Consider the following 20,187-nt stretch of genomic DNA (forward strand, 5'->3'; position numbering starts at 1 on the left):
TCACCTTAGAGAGATGCATAAATTATGTAGTCTAGTTTCCTCTGTTGTATACCTCTAATAACGTGAAGATCTTATTTGTAATTTGTATCAAGAACAGAGCTGTATTTCCCCGAAAGATTTTTTTGAAGATTATGCAAATCCCCCAAAGAGTCTCCATAAACAAAGTTGATAAAATAATAAATTACGATAATAATTAACACTCTTTGGTCTGGAAAGCCGAATCACATAGCAAAATGAATTGAAATGTCCATTAATAGCCAACCTTACTTTTATAGCTATATTTATTAAATGTTCTGTAATTTTAAAAAGGCAGTGTTGATTATTACCATATTTAAAGAGTTATTACAGATGGATAGGTTCAAATGTCACTGCTTCAGCCTTTTAAAGGAAATTCAATTTTCAAAGCTAAGACTCAAACTAGTTTATAATGTCAGACTTGTTTAGAACTCAACGATCTGCACAACTACTTTGGAAGTGTCCTCAGCTATGACCATATTTGAAGAGCCTTTGCTTCAGTCCTTATTTGCAAATGTCATATAACTGGTCATACACAATGGCAACACTGAATGATGCACCAGCTTCTATTGACAAAATACCAGATAAAAAATTCTTTTGCTATCGTGTATTTTCCTTTTATATATTTTATTTAAATACTTAGCTGCTATTTATTCACATGAATATCCAATTTCTAGTTCTGATAATATTTTAAAATATATAGTATCTATCCTACTTGGCCAAAAAATGTGTTTCTTTTTGAAAATATCAACTGAATATTGGGCAAGCATAGTTTTTAATTAATATTTTCCTTTAATCTAACGTTTCAGTGAACTTCACACATGACATTATCCAGAAATGTAGTTTCAAAGTATATAGCAATTTTGTGAGGATTGAAATAAATTAAAAATCACTGGATCAAGGGAAATACATTGCATTGTGGCTAGGAGCATCAAGAAATTCTGAATGATATGTCACGAGAGCAGGATTTATTTCAATCTACAAGGAGACTATGAATGATACTATGACCTCTGAGACAGGCAACATAATTTGATACATTGAGGAAAGAAACCCACAATAAACAGAAAATATGCCAGCACTAAACTTTAGAAGATATGTTCAAGCCATTGTCAGCCGAAAACTATGAGAGAAGTTAACTGAATGCATCCACTCCCTCCCTGCTCCACAGTACCAGCAAGGTTGTGCAGCTGATCCAGACAGAGGGCCAGTGAGAGCCCCTCTGCACATCTGTGTCAACTGCTAAGGCTGCCATGGGCATTGGTTTGTCTTGCAAGAGTACCTGTTGTTTCCATTATATGCAAATGACATACACTTATGATTATATTGAAGGAAAAGATATTTCTTCATCCTTACGTATCTCTCATAGAAGGTGGCTAATGGGGGAAAAAGGGAGCAAAATATCCAATTAATGAATAAATGTTGATTTGATGGCACTGTAATTATAATAACTGCCTATGTTTACCTAACACAATTTAGCCTCCAAATACCATAAAATGGCATAGATTTATTTTATCGAACATCATTCAATAATAGGGATGGTTTAAAATATTTGTATAATTCTACATTGAAAAAGGAGTAGAATTGGAAAGTACCTTCCCTAGAAGTTTTGTATTTCTATGCTCTTACACTTTTTCTGTTTTGACAATAGAATTCACTACAAGTACCTATAGGTTGCATTTGTAAGACAAAAGTTTGTGGCAAAGTTGTGGACAAGAGAGTGTCATACTACTTGTCGTGTACTTGGATGATCATAGATGAGAGAAGGAACTACACTTAGATGAACTAAAAGACACACACAAACAGGTGAGGTGAGGTGTGAGCACAAAGTAGATTCAATAACTTTCTACATTTGAAGGAAGATCATGTGTACAATTATAGACAGAAAATGTCTCTCTGTATCTATGATTTGTGTAAATACTATATGAAGTTACTAAAACCATTATCATGGCAGTCTACTGATTGCAGGGAATGTCACTTCAAATTTCCACATCAACAACTTTTAATGGAAACAGAATGCTGACTTTTGTTCCCTTGGCTGAGATTTATATGACAGCTATTTCAGCTACTTTTTTTGAAAGTCCTTTATAATATAACTCTCAAAATGGAAAAGAGAGTGGAAATAAAATATGGGTGGGGCAAGATTATATTAGATAAGCATTATAGCCTTTAAAATGTAATAAATGTACTTTCAAAAATAGCTTTGTAGTCTCAAAAATATGTCCCCAAACCAGGCTTTTCTGCTAAGCTAACTTTATAATATTGATTTTTATGAATGCTGGAATAAAAAATGAAAACAAAACCTCATACAGAAAATTCTGTTCGTGCATTAAAAAATGTATGCAATAAATTAAATAGAAATTCTACCTTAGGGTTCTGGCGGGAAATGGTTCTAGCTTTGCTCTCATGATTTATGGATGTCCCAGAATTCTTTTTAAAAAATTATGTCCTTTTATTAGGTGGCTGATAATTTATTCTTTTTCTATGTATACAGGGCAGCAATAATTTAGTAACACTGACTTAATCAGATCATCATAATTCATCGATCTTTCCAACAACAGATTATGATTTAGATATTCTTTCCCTGCTCAGGAACATTAAGACACATCAAGTATTCTATGTATAAAGTGAAGCTCACATGCTGATTTGAAGACAGAGTTACTTGCAAATACTTCATGGAAGAGTTTACGTATCAATCATTAAATATTATATATAAAACAAAAAGAAAAAATTACGCTCATAGTAGAAGGGATTAGTTTGTGACAATACTATGAAATAATAATACGAAACTTAATGTAATTAAAACTGGTAAAAATTATTCAAAGCAGAGATTAAAATAAAACTAGGATTGAAAATGATATTAAAATTAGAATTTAAAATATTTCAAAAAATAGTTAATGTCATTGTATTTTTACAAAACTATTTTAGATAAGATAAATAGTACAGTCATGAGTTTGATCAATGTAGGGCATAATTTAAAATTCCAAAGCAACTCATTCCTTGATTATTAGTCTAGTCATATTTATACTGAAAAATGCATTTAAAAATTTAATGCAATATGAAAAAGATTATATAAGCCTGGCTGCATTCTTTTGTTTGTGGGAAAGAAGGGCAAACTAACAAACCATATCCAAAAATACCATCAAAATGAATTGTATTACTAGAGAGTGACTGGCTAAAGCAGCACAAAACTATGTAACTGAGTCTACCATTACCAATTAGGACATGATTTTTTTTTTTAAGGGTAGGCAATAAAACATGTGAATATACTTTAATAACTGAACACATGGGCTACAAAGTGCCTAGTGTGACACAGACCTTATAACATTTATCCCATTTTTAAAGAAAAGATAGAGATTTTTTGGAGCTTTTGAATCTGTACTTAGACTTCTCATTTTTATTATGTGCCTATGAAACAATTACCCCTAATCATTCTTTCTTGCATAAATATGCATTGAGTTGTGTGTGTGTGTGTGGCAGGGGTAAGATATAAGGATGTTTGTGTGTTTATTAATTAGGAAAGGGGGTGTTGTTTAGATGTTGTTGCTGCTTCAATTAGGTGCCAGTTCAAACATGATAGCTAAAGTAATCATGTTTGGTTACCTCAAACATGACAAAAGCACATTCATCATAAATAAGTCTTAAATAAGTCTTAGGTTTATTCTCAGAAATTTTAGAAACATGAGTAACTCCATGTATAGTTTCCAAACTATATTGCTTCCTTCAAATCTTGAGCTAAATGTGGTTAAAGGGCTCTCACTTCTCTTATTACAACAAAAACAGCAAGGCAAATGAAATGATGGTCTTTTCCACTTTCAGAGTGGGAGAGTTTGAAATTATAAGTATTTGTAAAAACTATGGCATAATAACCTCTTTTATGGCAAGCTAATAGAAGGTAGGCACCAAAAGACACACCTGATCTAAAATTCAGAACTTGAGGGAACTTGGGAATACGTGGTTATAAAACACATCCTGTTTTATGAAACTCAAATAAAAATGTAGCCCCGCTGGGCACAGTGGCTCACGCCTGTAACCCTAGCACTTTGGGAGGCTGAGGCGGGTGGATCACTCGATGTCAGGAGCTCAAGAGCAGCCTGGCTAAGATGGGGAAACCCCATCTCTATTAAAAAGACAAAAGTTAGCAGGGCATGGTGGCAGGTGCCTGTAATCCCAGCTACTTGGGAGGCTGAGGCAGGAGAATCGCTTGAACCTGGGAGGTGGAGGTTGCAGTGAGCCGAGTCGAGCCACTGCACTCCAGCCTGGATGACAGAGTAAGACTGTTTCAAAAAAAAGAAAAGAAAAGAAAAGAAAAAAAATGTAGCCCTACCGTCAAGCTACTTAAGGAGAAGTTTAGAAGGGGGTGGAACCTCAGAGATCACTTAATTTAAGCCCTTCATTGAAAGATAAGAACCGACTCCTAATTTAGCGTTGCCTCAGTTCACCATATGGCACACTTTTTTTCTACATGCCTTAATTCATAAAAGGAAATTTTGAAAGGAAATATCTTACATCCAAAGAGTGATTTATTGTTATTAGATTATCATTTGCAGATATTTTTATATGTTTTTGCTAAATTAGGAAATATATTATCAATCAAATTATAATATACTGTAGTGCTATAACAGGTATGTGAACATTAAAATACTAATATAAATATTTGTTCATATTATTTATCAAGAAGTAACACACAGAAATTAGACAAAGTACAGTTTAGTTACTTGGATGGCAACAAGATACATAAAGAACAGCTTGTTAATGTCTAATAAAGGCCATTATATTAGACTTACAGATATGAACTGTTGCTTGCTTTTATATTTAGACTCACATAAAACCATCTAAAATGAATAGAAAGGGTAAACAGTATAAACAGTGTTGTTTTCTTTTTTCCCTGAGACGGAGTTTTGCTCTTGTTGCCCAGGCTGGAGTGCAATGGTGCGATCTCAGCTCTCTGTAACCTCTGCCCCTGGGTTCAAGTGATTCTCCTGCCTTGACCTCCCGAGTAGCTGGGATTGGCAGGCACCCGCCACCACACCCAGTTAATTTTTGGAATTTCTAATAGAGACAGGGTTTCATCACGTTGGCCAGGCTGGTCTTGAACTCTTGACCTCAGGTGATCCACCTGCCTCGGCCTCCCAAAGTGCTGGGATTACAGGCATGAGCCACTATACCCGGCCCAACAGTGTTGTTTTCAAATGTGAGAAAAATAAAAACAGCTACTATTGGTTTATAAAATACAAAAACTCTAAGTTTTTTATCAAGTGCATTTTACCAATAGGCAATTGATATAGTGCCATGGAGAGTAAAAATTATTTTTGAACAATTGATTTAAAAAACCCCTTCATTTAAGTTTTTAGTGTAGTTGCCACTTCTGTGTAAGAAAAGAGGACAACAGAAACATATTTCATTTAGTATTTGGATGCTTGTCTGAAGAATATTAGGTTTTGTAAAAGGCAATTTTTTTCCAAAGTTAACCTCATTAATAACATTTAGATGATTTCAGAATCCAATTCAGTATTGGACAATCTTAGGAAAATCTTAAAGCAATCACATTTTTCTTGTTGGAGAATTCCCCCCTTTTAAACAGCAAAGTATGAGCATACCATCTTCATCAGTTTGAATAATTGTCTCTTCACTCTCCTTCCTTCCCTCTGGATTGGTTAGGATCATCTTGAGGCTGACATTTGTATAAGGTGGCAGATGGTTCACAACATGCTGAGGGGCTTTGGGGTCCATGTCCAAACAGTCTGCCTTGCTCTCGTTGTGACCACGGAAGTAATGGTAGCAGATAGTGACATTAAAAGTGTGGCAACGCGTAATGTTGTAACCCAAGGATTCCCAGTCCACAGCAATCCGTCTTGCCTGTATTTCAGCAATCTTTAATGTCTTTGGGGTTCGCATAGGTTCTGAAAAATAAATCAGAGTTGTAGACAGCTGTCAATTATATCATGAATAATCCTGGAAAAATAAAACACCAAGTATAATATAGCATATGCAAATCTAGAAAATGTGGAAGTCATGTTTTATTTTCATTTGCTTTATTTATTCATGATCCTATTCTTGAAGGTTTCAATCAGGGACTAAGATTTAACAACAGGAAAAGAAAAGAAATATAAAATGTCAACAACCCACAGTACTCAGGAACTTGGCAGAAAAATAAAAACCTGAAAATGTAGCCACCATACATTTATAGTTGTTGCTGTTGTTACTGCCCAATTCTCTGCCTTTCTTTTGTCTTTATCGAGCAAGTGAATTAGCTAATATATCAAAATGGATAAGACTCAACATATTCTACTCTGTCATTTATCATGTCACTAAGCTATGCTGTATACAAATTATTCTAATTGTAACAATAATATACTACCATTTACAAGAAATGACACAGATATTATTTAACATTAATTATTTCTATAATGATGTTGTTCATCAAAGCAAAAAACAATGGAGAAAAATTACAAGAACATATGAAGATATTCACATTGTCTTCTTTCCTTATTGATCTCTTTCTGTCTTTTTCTAGAAAACATTCAGGTCTAACAATCCATTCATTGTCACCCAAACCAAACTGGGAGGTGAATTTTCCATTCAACTGGAAAATACTGGCAGAACTAAAGACTCCAAAGACTAGAATCCATCCTTCACTGCTTCCCAAGTGTATTCTTTCCTCATTCAAGACTAACTTGGATCATCTAACTTAATCAACGTAACTACTCTATGAAACTCATGGCCATGGCAACATCTACACAGTAAAAAAACTAATACACAACAAATACTTTAATTCATTGATTTGATAAAAAGAAAAAAGTCAAGGCATTTCCGATGCCTCTCTTAACTCATTAAAGATAGTCAAATTCTTGCTAAATGGAAATCAGTAGGGAGAATAATACAAAAAGTCTGACTTGGGGGCTTTCTTAAATTTTTGTTTTTGAGATTAAAATCACAGTTCTGTGAAAACAATCAGCATGCTAAACAGATGGCAAGCCCAAACTGGGATTCTAGTTCAATATATTTAATGTGCAATCTGAAATGAACTCTGGTGGCCATTTAATTTAAATTCTTAGATTACAAAAATCTACATATGTGCAAATTTATCTTCGGTAGAATCTAATGCTTAGGTTTTAAATGTTTTTTGCCAGTTTTATGACTATTCACGGTATCCAGACTCCCAACTTTACCACTTTCATATCAGACGTTACCTGAAGTCCACAGGTTGGAAGAAAGACGAGGCTTTCTAATTATTTTAAAAATCGTTTTATATGTTTAGCTCTATGCTAAGATTTTCCCCACCAGACACAAGAGTAAAGTGATGATACTTTCAATTTAGTCCAGTTAGACTGAAAACACAGTCTTTGCTATGACTGCCCACCAGCTAACCAGGCAATGAGAACTAGGATCACCCTAAAAATTCCCAGATAAACTGTGATTTTGCTGCCTCCTAGGTAGCAACTGGATACTATTTGGTAGCCATGGCAAGATTCAGCCATATCTTGTTCTAAAATTATACAGAATGAGAAAGTAAGATTTCCCATGAAAATACCTAGAGTATATGAGCAAACAATGCCTATACAGCAATGAGAGAAACACCACAAATATTTAACACGCTAATTCTTTAATTTTTTATTTTTTTTAGGTCTAGCACTTATACACTTGTTTTAACACACCCCTCATTTTAAATCTGACATTTTCCCCTTGTATAAATTTCTCTATTTCGAAGTCATCACTCTCTCACGCCAGTTCTTTTCATTTTGTCTATTTAGTCTGCACTTACTCTGCATTTTAACACTATTTTGAAAGCATACCTAGACATCTTACACACTGTAAAGAAGACAGAGTAGCTCTGCATCCTCAATTCTTACATATCTAAGAGTGGGCAAATGATTTATTTATTATCTGTTATGCAGAAAATGGATAGGATTTACTTTAAGTGAGAATTTTGTTTTGGCGTCTTTAAATGCTGCTTATTTTGGCACTCATTGTATTAAAAACTCATTTAAAATTGGGATAGAGTAGCTTTATTAGTCCTACACAATGTATATAAAGCACAATCATAATTTCAGTGACCAATACTTTATTAACTGATATGGAAAAACAAAGAGTTGTGGAAAGAAATAGCTTTCTAAGAATTGACAAAGTAAATATGTTATTTGAAATTGACATTTTTTCCCACAGTTTGAATGTATGCTTTAAAGGGCCCTGATGTTGATAAAATAGTGACTTAGACATAATTTTGCACTCACTTGAGGATAGTACTCAGAAACATATGAACAACCAAAGTAAACACACACACACACACACACACACACACACTCAGACTAAAAATGAAAACTTGATTGTTTGGAGCTGCGTGGAATTAATAACTCAGAGTGAGTTACTGTATAACTGTATTTTTTTCTTAATTGGCATGCACCTTAATTTTTTTCAGTTTTTATTGAGGTGGGAACTTCTCAGGGTTGTGTGTATAGATACACACATACACATATACACATATGCAGTACATACATGTACATCTATATGTGTGTATATACACATACATGTGAAAGGTGCTATAACATACAAACTTCTTTGAATACTATTCACTTAGACATGGGCTGATAACTATATGCACATGCATTTTTATATTAGAATATTTATAAACAGCAGTGATTTGAGATGGTTCTACTACTATAAAATCCATTCAAAGAAATTTTTCTCAAAGATTCCAACAATAAAGTTGCCTAAATTATTGACCTTAATCCATTATTTCTCATACCTAACCAACAACTGCATTGTATTTCTGAGGTATAAATACATAAATAAAAATTTAACATTTAAAATCAAAATAATTACTTGAATTGCCATAGAATAACCGAAAGCAAAAAGATATTGTTTGGAAACCACTGATATTTATGAGCTGGTCATAAGAGCTACTATAAGTATTAAATAACTTCAAGATATAACCTACAGGGTCAGTGACTCATAGAGGTATGATAGTAAATCGTATTTATAACAAATAAAAAACCATAATGGTGGTGAAACAATGGAGAACACATTCATGAATTCATTATCTGTCAATCGTTTTGGAATATGCTATATGTTCTTGCTCCTCCTCAATTTTCGATTTTCTTTTTTCAAATCTTTATTGGGTATTCCATATATTGTAATTTTATATAACATTTCTTTTTTTTGTTTTTTTGCATTTCTAGTAAAAAGAAAGAATTGGAAAAGGCTGTAGTCAAAAATTTTATCAGAAACTTGGAAGGAAACAAAGTGATGCTGGGCGTGGTGGCTCACCCCCATAATCCTAGCAGTTTGGGAGGCCATGTGGGCAGATGGCCTGAGCTCAGGAGTTCGAGACCAGCATGAGCAACATGGTGAAACCCCATCTCTACCAAAAATACAAAAAATTAGCCAGGTGTAGTGGTGGATGCCTGTAGTCCTGGTTACTTGGGAGGCTGGGGCAGAAGAATCACTTGAACCCTGGAGGCAGAGTTTGCAGTAAGCCGAGATCGCACCACTGCACTCCAGCCTGGGTGACAGAGCAAGAGACTGTCTCTCAAAAAAAAACACACAAAAAAAACAAAAAAACAAAACAAAACAAAAAACATAAAAGGAAAAAAGAAACACAGTAATCGCGTGATCTTCATGCAATGAGTGGTTATATTTAAATGTTTAGATCAAGTCATCCATCTATAATGAAACATAAAGAAATTTTATTACTGTATACAGTGTACTATCCTAAGTATTCTAGAAGGTACTAAAGTGAATAAAGCATAATCTTAGACCTCAAGGAGCTTCCATTTGTTTATTAAATATGATAAGCTAAGAAAAAAATAAACAATATATTTATAAGTGGTATATACGTAGAAAAAAATGCTATAGGAATTCAAGAGGGAGAAATAACTTCCACCTTTCAAATGGAGTAGACATTTGTGTTAGGTCTCAATGGATAGAAGCAAGATCTTTAGACCTCATTTAGATAAATAATACAAAAAATGGAAGAAACGAGATGAATAAAAACGTAGAACACAGTTGGAGAAAATTTGTAATCCCACTTGGTTGCTGTACAAGTATCATATAGGAGATAATGCAGGAAAGGTTGGTTGGGAAAAGATGAGGCCAACTTTAGATGTCATGGTAAGAGGCTGAACTTACCTAACAGGCCATGAGAAGTCATTGAGGGTTTCTGAGCAGGAAGTTAACATAGTAAAATAACATTAATAAGATTAATTTGGAGGATGTGTCAATTGTGGAGACATTGAATGTAGAGAAATCAAAAGAATGTGATGTGTTAGCAGAGAGATTAGGGCTAAGTAAGGAGGGGGACAGCAGGAACACGCAGGATAGGGGCTACTGATGTGGAAGGAAAACTGAAAAACTTGGTGGTTACTTGGATTTGAGTTATGTGAATGGATACAATATAGCTAATGTGTTCATACCAAATGACGAAGAAAATTAAGGTGCTCTTAAATGAACAGAGAAAGTTCAAGAAGAGACACAGATTGGGGGGTAAAATGATCCAATAATTTCTTACTGCTTATTTATTGCTTTCTGTTGGCCAAAAAGTATACTAGAAACTAAGGAGGCAAAGATCAATTTGACAATGTCCCTAGCTGGGAAGCAAGGCATACGAGCAATACTTGAACTGATTTCTGTGTTTTAGATAACTTGGAGAGCATTAAGAAGAGAAAGAGGTCTAAGTGGAGGCATCAGTCTACCTAAGTCAGGAGTTGGGGTACTCCCATCCTTTCAGAGATAAGAGAAAGAACAAGAGAGAAGGTAACAGATAAGGATAGGGTGAGAGAAAAGAGAGAAGAAGAAAAAGGAGAGGGCAAAGGAGAAATGGAGAGAAGAGGATGCTCTGAGAGAGAGGGAGAAAGAGGGAAACGGAACAGAAACAGAGATGAGCATGTGTTAGTGAGCATGACGGGGGCAGGTGAGTTTGAAGGGAAGGTGGTGTTAAGCACATATGTTACAAATTCATTCACAAGAGAGGCCAAAGAGAATTGCATAAAATCTAGTGTCTGCCCCATTTTTCAGATAAAAAAAAAAGAATTGGAATGAAAGAAAGCTGACTTTTCTGAAAAGACCCACTAAGTCAAAAGCAGAAGTCAGTACCAGAAACCAGATCTCAAAACACAAAACATTAAGTGTTTGAGGTGATGGATAAGTAGCTTCACTTCACTATTCCCTGTTGTATTCATAAATTATAACACACTTTGTATCCCATACATTTATACATTTATAAATTGTCAACTTATAACTTTAGAAACACCATGATGTCACTTTCTCAGGTCATTCTACTTTTCTTTTTTGAAATTTGTGTTTAGTTTACTCAAGCTTGTCCAACCTACCCCATTTTGTTGTTGTTCTGTTGTTTTGCTTTAGGCTTTTAGCAGCCTGAAGCCATGGTTTTTAGTTTCTGTTTCTAGTGATAAGTGGAAAAGAGGGATGAGGAAGGGGTTCATTGGCCCAACCAGAAACAGAAACTAAGAACCCATGACATGATTGTTTATTTCCCTTGGACACCCCATCAATCAGGGAGTTCAGACTGGGAAAAAGCTATGACACAGGACTAAGCAGAGGAATTAAGAAGGCTGAAGGTCCTGTGTGTTTTCATATACTTGAAGAACAAAGTCAGGGGCTAGGGGGAGTGCAGATAGAACATTAAGAAGCTGGTAAAAGGACTGGAACTAGAAGTAAAATCCAGTGCTCTTCCATTCTACTCTTTAGCTGATGAATCTTGACTTATTTTATTATACGCTCTTATCTACAAACAAAGGCATAAAGTTCTCTTCCATTATTTCATTTCCAGTAAGTCCAAGGAAAACAGTTAACTATTAAATTAAAAATACATATATTCAATAGGAACTGTTAACATTACCTGGTTTTCTTTATCTTCCCTGTCAAATGTTGATCAGCAAGGTTTACTAACTTTTCCCACTTCTTTTTTGCCTTTTATTGTGCACCTAATTCTTAATTGTTACAGTGAGAAAGGCTACATGAAATCAGGATGAAATATAAAGAAATGTCAGAAAATTTATATATTAAATCTTCAGTATTACATAGTTAGCAGGTAAATAAAGAAGTAACATATCACTGCCCCCACTTAAATTCTAAATAGATCAAGTATGGTATTTATGCCTGTAATAACTTATGTGTTAAATGTTTAACCCAACTTGATAGGCTAAAATGAAGAACTACTTAATAATTCTCTAAAGGTTAATAAAAGTAAAGACAACATGAACAAACAGAACCTGTTGACTTTGAGACACCTCTCAAGAGCAAGATGATTTAACACGTGGTTCTAGATAACAGATAAAAGGGAATTTAATTTTGTTTTTGGCACTTGCTAAACAACTCAGGACATGACAGGTCAATATCCCTGTCTTTTTGTAGTGATAATTTCTAGTTATTCTGAAAGAGTTGTGAAAACAAAAGCTTTAGCATCTATAAGAGAATGGAAGGCAGGGATCATTTTTCCCTAGAATCAGTTTTTAATGATAAAACTTATTATGCAGCTGTCAGTCAGAGAAAAATAGAAGATGTCCCAAAGCTCGTGCCAAGGAAAAATAAAAAAAAAGAAAGTTCTTGTCAAAGATGTATACAAACTAAGAACGCTGAAGCATGACAGGAGCTTCGTGCTCCTGGCTGCCTTTTCATCAGAAATCTTAGAAGCTGACTGCAAAACAGAACTTTCATTCCATTTATCAAAACAAATACAAGAAAAGTGAATTTTCTGACTGCCAGAGAAAATATTTGTTAGTGTAAATAAAAAAGAATTGAGATGAAATTTCTGGACAAAGGTGAAATAAAAAAATAAAAATAAAAGCAAAGAAAACAGTGCTGCACCTTGGGGAAGGAAAACTTAAGGTCTTTGAAAGACATTGTGTTTTACTCTTACCTTTAGGTGCTTTGTAATTTTTATTCTTTTCCTCATGGAAAGGGTTGAGGATAATCAAGGTTTTACATTTCACTTCTTTTCAATGTTACGGCATCATTAGTCTTGCCAAAAAGATTTCATCTCTGCTCCCATGGGTCAAATTGAGTTAATGATAAGTCAGTGAGATGACTTGATTAGTACTGTAACATGAGGGAGCCTCAGGTCCAGGAATAATCACAAGCCAACTGTCAGCTCTTTAGGCTTTCTGGCTGTGTTGCTGAAATGACATGCTTGGACTCGAGGGATATAAAGTGACAGAGGGTGGATGGCTCACTCAGCTCTCCTGCAGAATCACAGTAATATTAACCCAGTGCCATCAGAACCACACTAAGCACATCATCAATTAAAAACAAAACAAGTCATCACCACTGCTCTCAACACTCTTACTGAAGTTTATCAGATAATTTTAATAAAATTAACACTTGGATCCTCTCTGCATTAATGCCAAGGAAATTGTTTGATTTTAAAGGACAGTACTACCCAAGTGACATGGAAAAAAGGCAAAGATAATTCTTTTACCAATAGATAGATAAAGCCCACTAAATGTCTTATCATCAGACCTAATTCCCAAAATGACGGTGACTGAAAATTTGGAGACCCTTTAATGTCTTTCACTTAACATTTTTTGGTAATGTTATTAGACTGTTGAAAAATATGTAACTACAATCAATGAATCCACTTCGATTCATCTCTGATATTGCACATCACATTCACATGTTATTTAAATAAAACTTAAAAATAGGTAACTGTCTATACTTGGAAAAAATATATTTTCTTAATTTATAGAAGAAAATAAGAAGAGAATAATCTACTTCTGTAGGATCAAGCTTTATTTTTCATAAAATTTTTTAGCAACAGTATAAATCATAGACACAAAAAGGTAGAGTGATTTGTGTACAACCCTAAAAAAATGTAATATGGAAAACACTGCTTCATAATATACAGTGTAAAAAGTAAGGTGACTTTAGAGGAGCTGTACATAGCAAAGACAAAATTCTAAGGGGGATTTTCAATGCCTCCTTTATCCCTAAAAGAAGATAAATTACCTACCTCTTATGTTGTTCTGAAAAATGAGGTAATATTTTGCATGCCAAGTACAGTGGTTGATCCATAGTATATGGTTGGAAATTTTAATTTTCTGAACAATAAAGCAGGTAGTTTCAATATGTTTCAAGCTTAAAAGCTAATGAAAATGAAACCTAAAAACCCAGTTCTCTGTGGCAGTTGAAATAATTCCAATTATTCATTTCTTCTTGTTGTCACACTGTTTGCCATGTGACTTTGCAACTGCTCACACCAAATGGGGTCTGCTTCCCCATGCTTTGATTTTGGCCTTGCTGTGTGACTTGTTTTGGTCAGCAGAAAAAGGCAAAAGTGTGGGTGTGCTAGTTGTTAGCCTATATCTCAAAAAGTCCTCTGTTCTCCTGCTTGCTCATACCTCTTCTAGAATATGAGATACATGTGGAACAGAGCCAAGTTACCCGAGTCGTACCAGCAGAAGCCAACCTATAGCCAGTCCATCAGTGGATATGTAAGTCAGCCAAGATCATCAGAGGCTACTAGTCAACCATCCCACAAGTATAATTAATACGTGCCTGCTCTGTGCCACTGATGAGAGTTTGTGGTTAGTTGTTACTCAGCATTTTGAAACAGGCATTATTTCTAATATCTTCATTCGGTAAATTACCTTAATATTTATGTGAAGATTCTATCAGTGATATCTACAATAAAATAGTACAGTAATTTAAGAATTGCATTTCTATACTAATCTGTTGTGCTGAACTTAAATAGCATCCTGTTTTTAATAATAGAAAACACTTATTAAGTGCTTAAATGTCCCAGATACCACGGTAGTATGGTATATGCCTTAAAACGACTTTTAATGGATATATTTTTGTCTTCGCTTGCTGTATGCTCTTTGAGGAGGGGTTAATTTCTTCACTACGCTCCCACAGAGAATAATAAACTAAATATTGGAATAATAATTCTATAAATAATAAGACATATCAATACTTTATTACAAACTGTAGTAGGTTACCAGTAACTTACCCCTCCAGCACTGCAATATAACATTGATTAAATTTAATTTTTTATGTCAATATGATTTTGTAGGTATATATAAGAGAATCTGTTAGTTGGAATTTCTTTACTCTTGAATGAATAGGACTGACAGAAAATAATACATTTATATATATATATATATATTTTTTTTTTTTCTTAATCCAAATCCCTCTAATACTGCTTAGGTGCATAAATAGTACATGTTTTTCTCAACTACATAACTCCCTTGTAAATATTTTATATCTCCCCTTGAATTGGTCAGTCAATTCAGTCTAGTAAAATCATCATGAAGTATACTAGTTAATAAAATGCTAAGAGGGCCCAGTTTTAAGTGAGACTATCTCGTGACATGGAGCTCTTCTCCCCTCCCCCAAATAAATCATTACAATTACATTATAATGATATTCCAGGTATGTTCTTCTCATTTTGTTCCTTAGAAAGATTATGATTTTAACACATCAACTTAGGTCCTTCTTTCCTTCTAGAAACTTATTAAAGAGACTAATTTGCTTTTCATCACACATCTGGAAGATAAAGAGAACAATTCTACATTATAATAGAAACAGGATATAGTATACAAAAGTCAGCATGACTATTGATACACACTTTAACACCTCATTTGATTTTATAAAATGTAAGTGTCTGGTAACATGCTTGCTTCAGGGAATAGAGAGACAGATAAGGACTGCAGGGTTGATGATTATTTGTCCATTTCCTTTTCTGAAGCCACCATTTATTTTATGCCTTCATGCATGATTAACAGCTTGCAGATCCTTCACATATAATCAATAGTTGTGAAGTCTTATATTAGGTTTAGAGATTAGACAGCCTTGATTATAAATTTTATTGATTTGTACAGCTTAGCTGCAGAAATCCCTGTACATTTTTCAGAGATTAAATTAAAAGGAGATATATGGCCTGCACATACTAGAAATGCTAGTGTGATAAGGTGTGACCTCTTTATACTCATTCCTCTAGATGAATAAAACCTATCTAGTGCACCAAAACATGAATCAGCATGTCAACAAGCATCAAGCTGAGATAGTAAACACAGTGAAAATGTGACAAAAAGAATTACAAAACTGCAAATAAACCTGCCTTAGACTATAATTAATACAGGCGCCTTGCAAGGATTAATTGCTTCAGCTCATTTGTAAATTAGGAAATTGACATAGATAAGAATAATGAACTCCTTCACTTCTACCTGGAAAATCTGAGAACATATTAAAATGGAAGAGTCATGATCTTTTTTGAGATAATGGAATGAAGACAAATTTTTTTAAATTACTAGAATAAATATGGTCATTTGAAAGTTAGGAAATAACTTAGGGACTATTAAAATCATAGCAAACTCAGCCTTATGAATATTCTCACTTTAAAAGCTTTCATAGTGCTGCTATATATTTTATGTCCAGTAATTTTAAGGTCTGAGGTTGTCCAGAAAAATTTTAATAAACATCCATACACTGAAACATTAGGGGAGCCTAATATTTTCCAGTATCAAAATCTCACCTTTCTCTTTTCATGTTTGTAATTTTTTGAACATTAGTTGATCTTTGTTTCTTATGAAATCTCTTTCAATATTCTAATTGATTATATCTCAGAGCTGAATAACTCCTATATATGAAGACATATAGAATATAAATAAATGAAAGGAAATTCCTCTTGATATATACCTAAATAATTCATTTCTTTACTTTTGAAAAGGTATTCAAAAGTAAGTGTTAGAGCATGAACTGGCTCGAGCCAGTCTATAGGGTTAGTCAAATGTTCCAGTGTGTTTTATAGTGGCCTTAGAAGAAAATAAAATCTCCTTAAATTGGATAAGTAAAAAAGTAATTTATGTCTCAAATACTTTATGCAAGGTATTTAATTAAGATATTTTCTATTAAAATCTACTACTATTTTCAAAGGGTTCCATTCCACAGGAAATCATAAAATGTTAACAACACATAGAAACGACAACCTAGAAGACTGGTTTCCTTTGTTTCCATAAATATGTCCTGGTAGGGCTACATTTTGAAGTATTATGTAGAAGGTTCTAATCTGTATAAATATTCACAGAAGAATAGTAAACAAAGAAGTGTGTAAAAGTGTAAAAGAACTGGGGGATTATTTCATGTTTGTTCTGTGAATATACTAACTTAGTATTCACATTTTTTTCTACATCCAAATCTAAATTACCAGTTCCAACCTAGCTCTTGAATTCTGGCTCTGAATTTCAAACTGCCTGTGGATTTCCATCTGGATGCTAATATAATGTTTGAAACAAGATTCATCATCATTTTCCACAAGCACCTCATTCTAACCTTCCTGCTTCTATTAAGGATGTTAGTTTCCAGACTAAAACCTTAAAGACATCATTGGCTCTTCTGTTTCCCACATAGTACCTCATCTGTTACCAAATCTACTTAATACATCATTTAATATAATAGCTAGCAATTCTATGTCTTTTTCTTTAATTCAGGTCCTAACTTTCTCTCACCTGAACTATTAGGAAATCTTGCTACCATCAATATTCATAGTGTATTTTTCATCTAGACCTTTGAAAGTACAGTTCTAATTACATAACCTGTTCACATCCAAATAATTGTTAGAGATTTCCTAGGATGAACAAAATACAGTAAAATGCCTTTGCCCTAGAGCCCAAAGATCTTCTAACACATAGTGCCACTTTATCTCATGTATTCTCCCAATGCCCTATACTCCTGCCAATGTATTCATCTGCTACCAAAACTAATGTAGCACTGTCCAACATATGTACCATTATCTATTTCATTCCATCTAATCAGAATACATTCCCCACTATTGATCTCCCTATTGAAACACTTCAATGTAGAGTTGGAATATACTATTCTTTCAGTGACAGCTTGGTCAGGAAGTCTGACAAAGTAACAATGTGATAAATAATGTTTTAATCTGTACCTTTATTAAAGCATTTAATGCATCATGTCTTCCATTCATTTGGGTGTTTGGGCCTCCTATATTAACACGTATGCCCTCTCTAGAGATAAATGGTTTATGTAAACTGAGTCTTGAAGAAATGGAGCTCAATAAATGTTAAAACAAGCAACTAATATGTTTGCAATATATAGCAGATTTTAAAAATATAGAATAAACTCCAAGATCAGTTGCCTAGTAGCCATTTAAATGTCAAGAACAAGTATCTTTATCAAATAATTAGCAAGAAATTACAGAGGCCAGATCACTTGCTTAGAATTCAAAGGTGAATAAGACATGACTCCTTTTCTTATATAACTCACTGTGTGATAAAAGTGAAGGCCCACAGGCAGGTAAATTGTATTTTAATGTAATAAAGTCAAAGCACTGTTGGAAAAAAGAGGTAAATAAAATTTTAAAACTCTTAAGACAGGAAAAATAGGGCGTGTCCCCACAGGAGTTACAAATGTGCTCTTTTCCAAAACATGACTACATGCTTTCATTGTAAAGTGAGGGGGTATGAAGGACTTTCAGAAATAATAGGGTTGCAGAAAATCTTCCCTGCCATTTTAGACAGGAAAGAACTTCTATTCAAATTGCCGTATTTATCTACTACTATATTCATTCATCCCAGGTGGAAGAAAGTGTGCATGGGGAAGGAAAATACTTTTGAATGTTAATCTCCAGCTAAACCTCTTCCTGAACTCCAGACTCATGTATTCAATTACCTACCAAATATTTCAACTTAATTTTCTAATGAGTATCTCAAACAAAATCTCCAAATCCGAGCTAATGTGATTCCATAGCATGTTCTCTGGCCAAGCTTTCCTATCTCAGTAAAGTCACTCCAGTTCAGTTCAAAAACCTGAGAATCATCCAAAGGCCTTCCTTCATCTTGATATAGACAAGAGGCAGGGAAATACTGGGTAGAAGAGGGCAGTTCCCCAGCAAAGGCCCCACTCTCAAGCCTGCAAACACGTGGCCCTAAATGGAAACAGGTATTCCTGTTTTTGCACCCAAATGTTGCCTTTTGGCCTGCCATGCTGCCCTATCCTGTTCCCATATTAACACCAAACCCCAGGTTCCTTGAGCAGATGAGCAGAAGAACAGAGGAACAGAAGAGTGGAGCGGCAGAGAAGGAGAGAAGACAAGGAGTGTCTAAATGTTGAGGAGTTTGGCTGGGGAAGGCTGGAGAGGAGATCAGCCGTGAAACAGCCAAACTCCAGGGGAAGATCATCTTCCCACTCCACCCCCTTTCCAGGTCCCCATACATCCCGCTGAGAGCCACTACCACTCAATAAACCCCCCTCATTCACCATCCTTCAAGTCTTTGTGTGACCTGATTCTTCCTGGACACCAGACAAAGACCCGGGTACCAAGAAGGCACTGAGCTGATTAACACTTAAGCCATCTGCAGATGGCAGAGATAAGGAGCACTGTAACATACCCACTGGGGCTTCAGGAGTCACAGGCACCCACCCCTAGTTGCTACTGTGGGGCTAGATCCCAAAAGTGCTCGCCCTGGTTCCTGCACCTGCCCATCTGCATGTTCCCCCTCCTGTAAAGGGTTTCAGCTGAACAGGTGAGCCACACCCCTGTTGAACATCCTGCGATAGGGGTCACAGAACTCTCCCATTTCAATCTGACACATCACATCCTTTTCATCAGACAATTCTTTTTTTCCCCCTGCGTGATGTTTAGATTAGAATCTGTCCACTTGACCATGACTTCCACCAATGCTATTTATTTCATTTTAGCCATTATCACCTGGGGCTGCAATCAGTGAAACTCTCCATACCATATCAAATGAACCCTGCTTCCTCTTTGACCTGTCTTCCCACAGTTTGTTACAGGGATCCTGAAAAAGCCCCCAGTGACTTCCCATCTGAATCACAGTAGGAGTGGAAGGCCAGGTCCTGCAGATTGTGTCTCCCTACCCCGTATCATCTGCACTGACCTCAGCACCTACTACTCAGCCTTGCTTGCTCCGTTCAAACATGCCAGCTATACTTCTTGTCCCAAGCAGGGCCTTTGTACCTGCTTTTCTCTCTGCCTAGAATGTTATTCTACCAGATATTCATGTGTCTCCTTTCCTCGCCTCCTGTAAGGCTTTATTCAAATGTCACCTTCTTAATGAAGCTTTCCTTGATATCCATTTACTTCTTCATTTTTCTCCCAAGCAATTATTGCCATCTAAAATCATTTATATTTTACTTAACTTCATTATATTCTGTCTTTCCTTTTCTTTTTTTGAGACG

General features: G+C 34.9%; 1 protein-coding gene across 13 annotated transcripts in view; it reads right to left on the minus strand.

The window, feature by feature from the left end:
- PTPRK (protein tyrosine phosphatase receptor type K) overlaps window positions 1-20,187 on the minus strand; it is a 559,129-nt gene that overhangs the window by 121,820 nt on the left and 417,122 nt on the right. For all 13 annotated transcript variants that reach the window (XM_009451976.4, XM_063813453.1, XM_054686295.1 and 10 more), the window contains exon 8: window positions 5,613-5,915. In XM_009451976.4, the coding sequence (XP_009450251.2) occupies window positions 5,613-5,915 (303 nt within the window). The remainder of the gene's footprint in view (window positions 1-5,612; window positions 5,916-20,187) is intronic.

The sequence above is a fragment of the Pan troglodytes genome, chromosome 5 (genome assembly GCF_028858775.2).
Source record: "Pan troglodytes isolate AG18354 chromosome 5, NHGRI_mPanTro3-v2.0_pri, whole genome shotgun sequence".
NCBI lineage: Eukaryota > Metazoa > Chordata > Mammalia > Primates > Hominidae > Pan > Pan troglodytes.